Source organism: Carassius gibelio, chromosome B5, assembly GCF_023724105.1.
Source record: "Carassius gibelio isolate Cgi1373 ecotype wild population from Czech Republic chromosome B5, carGib1.2-hapl.c, whole genome shotgun sequence".
In the NCBI taxonomy this organism is placed as follows: Eukaryota; Metazoa; Chordata; class Actinopteri; order Cypriniformes; family Cyprinidae; genus Carassius; species Carassius gibelio.
In genome coordinates, this window is record NC_068400.1 from 10,362,534 (window position 1) to 10,375,346 (window position 12,813).

Consider the following 12,813-nt stretch of genomic DNA (forward strand, 5'->3'; position numbering starts at 1 on the left):
GTTAGAGCTAAACTTCACCGGAAAGTGGATCTCGCGAGCCAGATTTGAGGATCACTGGCATAGATGCTTTCAAGAGCCGGTGTGAATAAATAAAGATTTAAACTCAAAGAGACAGGATAGTCTATCTTTTCAGAAGTGAAGGGGACAGAAATTATATATATATATATATATCTCAGTACAATATAATCTAAAACATTACAATAGAACATTTCTGTAATCTACCAGTCAACAGTTTTTGAACAGTAAGATTTTTATTGTTTTTAAAGAAGCCTCTTCTCACCAAGCCTGCATTTATTTGAGCCAAAGTACAGCAAAATCAGTAATATTGTGAAATATTTTTACTATTTAATTACTATTTTCTATTTTAATATATTTTAAAATGTTATTTATTCCTGTGATCAAAGGCGAATTTTCAGCATCATTACTCTAGTCTTTAGTGTCACTTCCTTCAGAAATCAAATCATTCTAATATGCTGAATTGCTGATTATCAATTAAAACATGAGTAATTTCTTTTCAGCATTCTTTGATGAATAGAAGGATCCAAAGATCAGTATTTATGTGAAATAAAAAGCCTTTGCAACATTATACAGTATATCATTCAAAAAAATATTTGTTTGGAAAAGAAATGATAGAAATTAATATTTTTATTTAGCAAACTGTAAAATCTCAATAAATTACATTTGCAGGTATATTCAAATAGAAAAGTTATTTTAATTAGTCTAGTAAAAATATTTCAGTTTACTGTTTTGCTGTACTTTGGATCTTATAAATGCAGGCTTGGTGAACAGAAGAGACTTGACTGGTAGTGGATACTATAGGCAACTTTAATTATTCTCTAATTTCTAGCTTTTAATTGGCTTAGAAATCTATAACTGCTTGACAATAACAAATAATGATACACACACACACACACACACTTATATAAAAAGGCAGAATAGTTTCTATAACTACTGTAATAAATCTGTCAGTTAGCACAGTTTTGTTCATATACTGTATTTCTCATCTGCTGGAGATGACTTGAAAAACCATATATCGTAGCAATCGTATATTAATGTCTTTGTTTTTCCATAAGTTACAGTTCTTCTGTCAAAACCACTGCTTTCATTCAGCGATAGCTGGACGCTTTTGTCCATATTAGGAGTTTCCTGTTGTGAATTTCTGCTCGAGAGCGCGCTCCTGTTTCGAGGATGAATGAAACAAAACACTGAACAAGTGAAGTTCATCTCGCCTTCTGGGTCCGAATAAAATATCAGGTCTAAATCACAATATAAATCCAACAGAATTGTGCTTTTCTGTATATGAAAATCAGTGGTGTTATGTTTAAAATGTTAAAAAGAGCTCAGCAGGAGGGTACTGTAAATCTTGTTGCTGAAACCTTCTTAAAAGACACATACCCACCAGGGAATTTTTTTTTATAGGTTACTTTTATCATTTTGTATTAGCAGAAACACCCATGTCATACTGCTAAAGTATATATCCAATTTGTTATCTTGTTTTGGAAGACACTCTTCCAAAACACCACTTAGACCACGGGCGTAATTTCCTATGGGGACAGGGGGGACATGTCCCCCCTACTTTTCAAAATCCCGTTCGTCAAATCGGTTTGTTATGATTTTTTTTAACCGCGCGCCGTCATCGTCACGGAGGAGCAGGACCGAGCAGAACAGACATCCCGCCTGCCTGTGTCGATGCGCGCGTCCGCGTGCAGGAAGGGACGTCTCGTGCACACTCTAAATAGTGTAAGCGCACTGAAAGTTCTACTGAGCAGCCGGTATCGCAGTCAGTCATGAAACTCCAGCAACAGGAGGAAAAAAAAGAAAGGAGATGTGAGTTAGTTAAGTAAATTAGCTCAGGTCAGGGTAATCAAAATGTCGGTCTACTTATTTTTTTACAGTCTATGGTCTACACCTGTCGATGAGCTAACGTTAACATACACTGTTGCTAGGTAACTTCAGACCGTTAGCTAGTTAACCTAAACATTTAATGTTGCCTAGAACATTCTGTGTCCACTTTAAACAGCAGCGTTTTCTGTCAGCAATGTATGACAAGCAGACTCAGGCTGCTGTTATAGGCTACTCAACTCATTATACTCAGATGCAGAAATAAAATAAGTCTTAATAATAAATGTTTTTCCAAACTTGAGCTATTGTTGTTCACTTACAATATTTGTTCATTTAAAATGGAAGTTAATTTGTAAAAATTGATTGACTTGTTCAAAGAAAAGGCTTAATGTCGAGCTAGCCTGAGTTAGTGTTTTGGTTATGTGGTGAGCCTGAGTATAGTTTTACACATCACCCCAGTCTAGTCTGTAAAGTTATTGATACTCAGTCAGGGGTTTTTTTACACATTAATCTGAAAATGTATGTGGCACACACAGTTTTTAAAATGTACATCCAGAGACTCTTTTCTGGCTATGTGGACTCAATATGATCATAACTCGGTTGCTTTCATATCAGAGCACAGATGAGGTGGAGCTGCTTCAGAACAGAGAGGGAGAGATAGGAAAAACAGTAGCAGCAGAACGTTACAGGGAGGTTATGTGCTGTATGAAAGGCCTGGTGATTTTGATTTGTTGGTGATAAAAGGGAAGAAGTGTACATGATAAATAGTGAATACAGTTTGAATATTATCAAGTTAAATGTTCTTCTTGTTGGAGCCAAATTTCGTGTTGTTATTTGTTTAGAATATTTTTTTAACATGGTCACATCATCACATGGGTGTGGTTTCATATTATTTACCTGCTCACTTGTGTGGTGGGAGAGAAACAAAATCAGGCCCTGATATTTTTCTGTTGAATGTTATAATATAGTTTCAGTTGTGATGAACTTTTTTTTATTTTTTTATGCCATGCTTTCATATCAGAGAACAGATGAGGTGAAGCTGCTTAAAGACAGGGAGGGTGAGACAGGGAGAAGTAGCTCAGAGTTGCAGGTATGTGCTGTGTAAAGGGTCAGGTTATTAATTTGAATTATGTCATGTCAGAAACAGGCTAGCACATTTTCATATTTCATAGGTGAGACAGGGAACATTTTTAGTGAAAGTTTTTGACTTTATAAAATTATTCTCTCAAGTCTTGGCTATTCAACAATAAATAAAGTAAGACATCTCTTTCTTAAACATAGTAGCCTATTATTCTTTTTGGCAGAATTTATCATTATAAACAACTTAATTATTTCCTGGATTTTGTATCACCATAGTCCCTAACTGTATGTAAATGAAGGAAATGGGATTCAAATCGAAACCATTTTTCCTCATTTTGTGTCCCCCCCCACTTCTCAAACCAAAGTTACACCCTTGACTTAGACACACATCTTAAACGCGAAACGCGATCATTAAGCAAATGCCACGTGATCTGCCATGACTAACGTAATTGCAGCAAACTACGGTGTCCGGCTTCATATTCCGTTTGCAGCTCCTCCCCACCTGCACGCGGCTCCTCTCGCCGATCGGTTGCATCCAGCCGCAGCCGATGTCGAACCATTTGCAGTAGACCCCGAAGCCGCCGCCAGGTGCATGCTGTAGCCTACATTGAAGTGAAATGTGCAAAACTTTGTCCAAAATAATACAGTGTGTTAACAGTGATAACAGTGTGTGTTTATATTAAGGCGAGACATGGCAGGCAAAAACATCGTTGTTGTTTTTTCTGGTAAATTTTGAGATTTTTGGATATTTGTCTTCAGTAGCCTAACATGTCTTCTTTCAGACTTGTGGTGAAAAAATTCCGAAATACACATTTAGGTCATTATTTTACTACACCTCGTCTGTTTGCGTCTGTAGATTTCTCATAAATTCAACAAAAGTTTGCGTTCTTAATCAACATACTTCTCCGCGATCTCTGCCGTCACCCTCTCATCACATGCGCCGTTAGGAAGCTCTCTCTCTTCTGTACAATCCTGTTGGATCCAAATATGGTCATTTCCTGTTTATCAGCAACCAATCGTGAAAGTAAAAAGACTGAATGCGCGATCTCATTGGCTGATGATAAACCTTTAAAGCCCGTTTTCTCAAAATGACCTTTCTCTCATACTCCAAGTCCGAAATCTCCACTTCAGTAGTACCTAGTTATATTATGAAGACATTTACAGATGTATCTGTAAATATATTACTCATAGCCTGATATATATATATATATAACATGTTATTCCAAAAAACATGGCGAAAATAATTTTTTTAAGGCTATTGTCATGTAATATTCTGATTTACAGGATAACAAAAGTAGATATCCATAAATCCCTCTGTAATTTTCCCCCCATCTAATATGTGAACACAATTAAAAAATATTTTTAAATATATGCAAATTAACAACACATATTTAATTAGATATTGCCTAATTTTCATATTTAAACATTAAATTAAAGAAAACTTGTAATATTTTTTTTCTCATCTGTAATGTAAGTAATCAACTGGGAAAGTTTCATGGTGATATCTGCTAGTTAAAAATTTTACCCGTAGTGTCTCGCCTTAACTATAAAGTTGAACAGCAAATTACTGTACATGTCATAAATCTATGCATAACGGTAGTGTGCCGGTGGAATGCATGTTTAGTTCCACTTGCTTACTGCTCAATGGCAAACTATCATCACTTGCTCCTTTAAGGTGTAATATGATAAGTTTAATCCATGATAATGCCAAGTTATTGTATACAACTTAGCCTACATACATTTAGCCTAAACACAACACATTGTAGGCTATTTGAAAATGTTTAGTAGCATACAGACTACAAAATAAATATGTGCATACGTTGTGAAAGTAAAATCTGGTGTTTTCTTTATTACATTGTATTGCATTTTGTAGAAATATAGTGTAAGCCATGCATTGCTTGGAAAGATTGAGATCTAGTTAATCAATATAAGAGTTTTACATTTTTAAATTTTTTAAAAGAGAACATTACGATTGTTTAAACCAATGAGCATTAATCTGTGTCGTCAGCAAGTCGTTTCCCATCGAGCTTTTGATCAGCGCAGTCGGTGGAGAGAAACTGTATAGAGTCAACTCAAATTACATTACATACTTACATTTTTGTTTGCAAAACGTAAAATTTTTGCATATTTAAGGCGTATTTTGCGTATTTAAGGATTATATATTCAAAAAAAAAATTACGTTTTGCAAACAAAAATGTAAGTATTGAAAAAAATGTAAATAACAAAAGTGGAATCTCTGTCTAGATGCATTTACCATGCAGGATCTCTTACCAATTCAAATAAGAAAGTTAAGTTAATTAATCAGATGAATTTCAATTACATTTGGAAGAGGAAAAAAGCTCATTATGTTAAAAAAGGGACACTATGAAGGATTAGAAAGAAGAGGGTTTGCAGGCCATAGACTTTGACTGTATGAATGGAACTTTCAAGATAAACTGGCTCAAAAATGTTCTAATAAATAATGACAGTTTCTGGTTCTGCGCCCCTAGAAATATCTTTGAAAGTGTTGGTGGAATAGAATTCTTATTGTGATTTGTGATTTTTCAATACAAAAACTTCCTCTCAAAGTATCAGAATATCACAAGCAGCTTCTGTTATATTGAACGATGATTTATAAACATAATATTTCCCCAGATAATTCACTTATTTGTAATAATAGGTACATTTTATAGGAATAAGTCACTTTTTATCCGAGATTGGTGGAAGAGAGGGGTCTGGTCTGTTGTTCACCTGCTAGGGAAATATGGATATTTTTTGGATCACAGTACTTTCTGTGAAAAATATAGAATACATTGTGATTACAAGCAATATAACAGAGTATTGAACTATATTCAAAAGGCCTTTGTATTGTTGGTTAGTAACACAGTGCCTAATGTAACCGAAGCTCTTCATTTACCTTCTTTGATAATAACAGGGCAAGATTTTATTAGTAACCGCCTGCCAAATAAATTTAATGAGGATTTTATTGACCCAAGATAAATTTCCTAATCAAGCTAGTCAAAATATTGTTAATTATCTTTTTCCCAAGGCTCTATTTTTGACCATGAACCATGTATATCTCCTTTCCCATACCCCCCAAAGCCAAGGAAGTACACTTTAAAAATTGTAATGATGTCTACCCATCTTTAGAGTTTCTTAGATATAGATTCAATATTGATCACAATAATTGTACTTTTTGTGATGTTGATATTGAGAAAACTCTACATTTATTCTTAGACTGTAGAGCATTTTGGTCTGATACATTCAAGTGGATTAAAGTTTCAATCAAACTGTCTTCTCAGTTTTCTAAAAATGACATAATTTTTGGTTTAATTAAAGATGTACATACTCATGTTGTTCTGAATAATATTCACATTTTGGGCAAATTTTATATTCATAAATGTAAGTGCATTAAAACAAAGCACTAAATCTGCATTAAATCTGACTTTGTGTGATAAATCTGTAAGAACCGGGAAGAAGACTGTTTGGTTTATTGCAGAAATTTAAACTAAATATATTTGTGTAAATAAAGTCTTATATAAGAAGTAATATTAAAAGTCTCTCATCTCTCTACATGTTGTGCTCTCCATCCAACTCAGTACACATCTGAACTCACACAATGAAACATACAGTGTTCAAAATATTCTGTGTTCACAAGATGGCAGTTTTCATATTCTGTATTTCTGCGTCAGAAGGCAGCTGCCAGTTACATTAATGACACGTGTTCATGTGTTTAAATGGAGTCAGCAGTTTCATTATTAGAATGACTGTAATCTCAGGTTTGACAGTTCATATAAGTGTCTTCTCCAGAATAAAAAGGGTGAGTTGACTGGTTTTGGTCACTCTCCTGTATGGGCTCGCTATCTGGAGTTTCCATTGTGGGTGGTGATGTCTTCTTGCAGCAGAAAAGAAGAAAGCAAATGAAGAGTGAAAAAGATAAGATCAGTCCAATGCGAGTTCCTTTTTTTTTTGCTGGTACTCTTCTGTGAAGTGGATGGATGATCTCGGCAAAGGAGAAGTGCTCAATAACACAGGTTTAGACAGATTTCTGAACAATATTTGAGAGAAATAGGCCTTTTGTGTACATAGAAAATGTATTAGAGCTTTGGGTTCACCTCATGAAAAACGGGGGCAAAAACAAAAGTGTTGCATTTATAATTTTGTTCAGTGTATGTGCTCTTAAAGTATAATTTCTTGTTGTAAAATGCATGGCAATATGTAAATTGTATGGGTCTGGCTTCCGGTCTCATCTGCTTTCAGCTATTTTTAACTGAACAAAACAGTTCGTTTCGCTGCTTGATATTGAAAGTTGGTGTGTCTTATATTATTTTAATGTATTATCTTAATTACGAACACACTAGTTTGAGGTTCAAACGGTTTTACTGTACGTTGTTATTCTCCTCGTTAATTACCTGTAACAGTTAATGATCCGGAAGTCTCACCCATAGGCTTACTTCGCATTGAAGAAAAAGGTGGATATAGTTTTTTGAAATAGCCTTTTTATAACATCATGGCAACACTGACACCGTGGAAAGTTTTTGGTCGAGTTAACGGTTTATTTAAATTTACTTTATTTTCTTTAAAATAAATGTAAGCTTCTGTAATGTTTTAAATTTCAGTTAAATTACTGTTTGCTTTTAATTCACCAAAAAGTGTCTAAATGTATTTTGAAAAAGATTATGACTGGGATTATAATCTAGCATTCATAAAATAAAAATAATTTTAAGTATGTAATTTTCCACTGTATGCACAAAATTGAAATTAGACTAACTAGCTAGTGAGCTGGCTAACATCTACAAATAATTGACAAAATATAATTTTTTTTTTTTTTGCCTTTGTTGTCTGTAACACTATTTCAGGCATTTCATATTGTTCATATTTCTCTTTGTTGTAATAAGTACTGGTCACTGTAGACATCGTTGTGGGAGTAGCTCATGTCTGGTCTCTTCAATTGTCTATTTTAGCAGATTCACTAAAAGGTGCTTCAACTTCTCCATTTATTATCACAAAATATTTACTACTTATTTATGTTAATACTTATCAGGATGTAGGTTATGTTATATTATAGTGAAGTTTGAAAAATGTGCACCAACACAGCCTGAGCCGACCCTGTGTGTACGTTTTTCTTTTATCTACGAAATGTGTGTGGGGTCTTCATTCGACGAAGTTTCTGTCACAGGCTTCTATTTGCTTAATTTTTTACTAACCACCAGATGGCGCTGTTTTAGATATTTGAACCTTTGAATCTTTCTCCGGAAAAACCAGGCTCCATCGTGAGGCTTATTTTTTATTGTACAAATACAAAAGTAAAAAAAAAAAAAAAACCTTGAGGTAACACACAGATACACCAGACATTAACAACAATACAAAAATAATGAAGAACCAGGAAAATGGTTACACAGAGGTTACATGCATTTCGCTCATACATATTGTCACTGGTGACTGAAAATAAAGAAAGCAAACGGTGACTAATAATAAGTTCAGGAGGAGACGGTAAAGGGGGCTGTAAGAGGCCACTAAACATCTACATTTTTGTGCTCTCCAACCAACTCCGTACACAAATGAATATATGAAACATAACAGTGTTCAAAATACAGTGTTCACATGTGCATTAAAGGGATCATACGCTGCTAAAAAGAACATTATTTTGATTATTTGGTGTAATGAAATGGGTTTATGTGGTTTAAGGTTTATTTTCCACATAATATACGTTACTGGTTCTCCTCTATGCCCCGCCTCCTGAAACGCATCGATTTTTACAAAGCTCATCCCTCTGAAAAGCGCGGTGTGCTGTGATTGGCCAGCTATCCAGTGTGTTGTGATTGGCCGAATGCCTCAAGCATGCGACGGAAATGTTACGCCCCTTAACATATTGTGATGCCTTGTCCTCCCGGAGCGATGAGATATAAACATAAAACCCATTATAAATGTGATAAACATGATTTCCTCAGCGACCAGCATGGATCAGAGGCGTGGCAGAGTCTTAACTTTGATAAAGAATATCCAGGGCCAGCTCTGCGCACATGCACATCACGCACTGCGCGTAGGGCACCAAGTGCTTGGGGGGGGGGCACCAAAAAAATCTGGGTCGTGAAAAAAAATAATAAAAAATAATAAAAAAAATCACAATAGGCTACTAGTATAAATAACAAATAAAATATTTCTAAAAGCATGTTAATATACAAAAGCAATACAAAAGTAATATAGGCCTAGACCAAATTAGTCGAGAAAAAGGTGAATCTCTGTGCCAGTCTCCCTCTGGTGCCCCCCCTTCCCCACCTCCCAGTGGTCTGTTCGATTATGCCTCTATCAATGTCAAATTTGGCAGACACCGACCTCAGACATGGCCTCGAAAAGGCACCAAGAGTCGGGGGCAGAAAAAAGAAAAAAGAAGAGACAGCGGGATGATGCTCGCGCGTCGCTTGCAGCTAGGTAAGAATAAAAAATTTAGTTTTAAAAGAACGGTGTTAGGAAACGACATTATTTTTTCAGTAACGCGGTAATCTAACTAATTACTTTTCCCGTCGTTACAACGCCGTTAACGTTACTGAACGTTAAATGCGGTGCGTTACTATGCATTGATTTAATAAATTATGTAATCCGAACGCACCCCTGGAGAGAGTGAGGAGGTGGGTTAATGACGAGATAAGCGGTTGTGATTGGCTAAGGCAGAGTCATGTGTTTCATGGTAGCCAATCAGAGCCAGTGTTTTTACACACATGCCGGCACACGCGACAGCGCAAGCGGCGCCAAACAAACACACACACACACACACACACACACACACACACGCAACAGCTACACAGAGATTCGCAGCAGAGATGGCGAGTCAGGAGCAATCCGATGAAAAGTTGGCATTTTCAAGGTGAAGATATAAGCACTACTTCAAATTCATTGTGGTCAAAGGCAAGAACGTGCATGTAATGAGTACATGCAATGTGTGACACGCATCTACAAAGCTAGTGGCCAAAAACACCCTTTCTTACAAAGATAATACTTGAAGTGCAGGATAAACCTCTTGCTGTCTGTTGACGTGCAATAAATATTGAAAGTTATGTACATGTCTGTTCTACTCATTTCAACTGACTTGTGAAAACTGAAAAAAGAAAAAGAAAAAAAAAAGTACAAATTCTCTGACATGTAGCAACTTTTTTTTTTTTGGAAATGTAGGCGTGTGCTTAGGGCACCCAAATGGCTAGCGCCGGCCCTGAGAATATCTCTCCAAAGAGAAAGGAAAAATTAGAAATCATCATATGACCCCTTTAAACAAGCAGCATCCAGTTACATGAATGACACCCTAACAGTCATGTTCATGTGTTTAAATGGAGTCAGTGTTTTCATTATTAGAATAACTGTAATCGTTCATCTTTAGGTTCGACAGTACGTAGGTCTCTTCTCCAGAATAAAAAGGACGAGTTGATTGGTTTTGGTCACTCTCCTGTACGGGCTCGCTATCTGGAGTTTCCACTGTGGGTGATGTCTTACAGCAGAAAAGAAGAAGAAGAAGAAGAAGAAGAAAGCAAATGAAGAGTGAGAAAGAGAAGATCAGTCCAATGCGAGTTTGTTTTTCTGTGTCGCTGCTCTCAGTTTGGTCTCCTCCTGCACTGGTGAACTTCTCTGCATGAAATTAAAGAACAGAACTAGCACTCTGTGTTTATTTCTTTACCTGTTATTAAAAAGTGTATTTTCACTTTGGAAAACTTTGGCTTTTATTTCATTACATTTCAAAGCTCAGTATGCTTTATATTTCCTTGTTATTTCAAACTGATGAAATCTGGACACAGCAGCAGTGCCTGTTGACCGATTTGTGAATAAATAACTTATTTCAGAATTATTTTCAATGAACTTTTGATAGGTTATTGACGACTCCTAATAATGCATAATTCATTGTAACATCAGACTGAGCTCAAACCAGTATTATTGTAGTTTACGAAGACAAAAACTGAAATCAAATCCATAATTTTGTTAATTGAAACACTAAATAAACATCAACTAAAATAAAATGCATAAAAACCTTTTTTTTTTAAATTTAAGCTAGGTGCCAAGGCAACACTTCTCATTTTAAGTTAGTTTAACTTGAATACTAAAATAACTAAAATTTTAATTATATTTAAATGAATAAATAAAATACAAAAATAAAAAAAATATTCAAGGCTGCAACGGTCACTGAGCCAGTATTGTTGTTTTAGATTTTTTTAATCAGACTATTTTATAAACAAATCTTACCCATCTAATCCTCACGAAGGGTATTTATTCTTTTCCTGGAGTAATATTTAATCTGGGTATCTGTACTTTATTTCAAGTATGTGATTTATAAACCACTACATAATGGTAAATCTCTATAAATGCATGTTGCTGTTGCTTAACATACATTTCTATATAAAATGTGTAACATTAGTAGTAAACCCAGCCAGATAAATTAATGTCAATAATGTAACATTCACTTTAAACCTACTGAGAACTAACATTACACCAGGCATTGCACATAATGATATAACAAGTGCTTATATTCATATGATGAGATTATCGAGTCTTACTGATCACATGCAGCATGTAAGCGTGTGGGTATCCTCGATCCGTCTCGTCCTGAACGAAGCAGCGGTATAATCCTGCGTCTGTCTGATGGACACCAGTGATGGTCAGAGACACATCACCGTCTCTGAACCCGTCCTCTGTCAGAGATACTCTCTCCTCATAGCCCAGGCCTGGGATCGAGCCTCTGTCTGTTGTGTAGTGCAGAGCGTTTTGTTCATTATGTAGCCACGTCACATCCCTGACACCGCTTTGAGTGTCCGCATAACACGGAAGAGTGACGTTTCCCAGCTCCTCAACCGTCATGTTCATAGGAACTATAGAGAAAAAACATTTCTTACAGTAAGTTCAACTACACATGCTATTTAAAGCATTATCTAATGTGAGGCAAACAAACACTCACCTACAACATCCAGCTTAATTAGCTTGATAAAGCCATCACAGCTGCACTCGTATTGCCCCAGGTCATTGTATTTAGCTGGGTTGAGAAATAGAGAGTGGTTCTTTTCACTCTTGACTGCAAATCTTTCTTGAAAAGGGTCTTTTACGATGCATTTCTGCTTTAGGCATTCAGCAACAGTAGCTTCTATGGGTACGGTCTTCCTCCACACGACTTTTTCACCGCTGCAGCAGGGAAGTGATGCTCGCTGATTCAGCACCACAGTAATGGAAGAAACACCTGGAAATAAAACAAAAATAGTTCAGAACTGTCATGAATACCTCACAAATCACATGCAATTTGCACAATATACAAGATGTTTATCACAATATGTTTTTTTGCTTTTATGTGTAAAAAAACCAAGGGAAGTAGAGATAAGGAGAGCTTGTGAATACGCAGAAGTGGAACAGTGACTTAAATGCTGAACCTGAATAACACTTAATGTGGCTTAAATGTATAAAAGGTAGTGATAAAGACCACATTTTAACACATATAGTATGTGTAGATACACATAGTTCTTCTAAACCAATCTAATCTCCTTATTCAGTGTGTTCCTGACCTGATTGTACAAGATTCTGTCCCCAATCCTGACGCTGTCTAAGTTTTGCTGTAAACCATGGTTTGTCCTTGTTAAATGTTAATAAATCCTGGTAAGAATGCACAGAGCTCTACTACACAGAAACTGATATACGGTGCTACAGTCTTATAGTTACAGTGGCATCCGCTTCACAAACATTAAATCAGTGGAGTCGAAACAGACTTGTAAATCCAGCTCTGTTTTGTTGATTTAGGTTTTAGCCTGTATGTAAAATCCCAGAGAATGATTATAACAGAGTCTGGGTGTTGTTCCTCCATGTCTGTGATTGTGCATTTGTAAAATAAAGAAAACAAATAAGTTGCGTTTTCTGCTGTCTCATTCAACGCAAATATCTTCCTGAAAC

At 35.8% G+C, this 12,813-nt stretch overlaps 1 protein-coding gene across 11 annotated transcripts in view; it reads right to left on the reverse strand.

Annotated features, from left to right (window-relative positions):
* LOC127958814 (uncharacterized) overlaps positions 1-12,813 on the reverse strand; it is a 117,686-nt gene that overhangs the window by 81,752 nt on the left and 23,121 nt on the right. For 6 of the 11 annotated variants that reach the window (XM_052557816.1, XM_052557820.1, XM_052557819.1 and 3 more), the window contains exons 2-3: positions 11,837-12,112; positions 11,439-11,750 (exon numbers count right to left, since the gene is read on the reverse strand). The exons of 2 other annotated variants lie outside the window; for them this stretch is intronic. In XM_052557816.1, the coding sequence (XP_052413776.1) occupies positions 11,439-11,750; positions 11,837-12,112 (588 nt within the window). Of the gene's footprint in view, positions 1-7,934; positions 10,382-11,438; positions 11,751-11,836; positions 12,113-12,813 lie in introns of those variants that run through there. 3 more of the 11 variants (XM_052557809.1, XM_052557806.1, XM_052557821.1) reach the window with 2 other exon arrangements.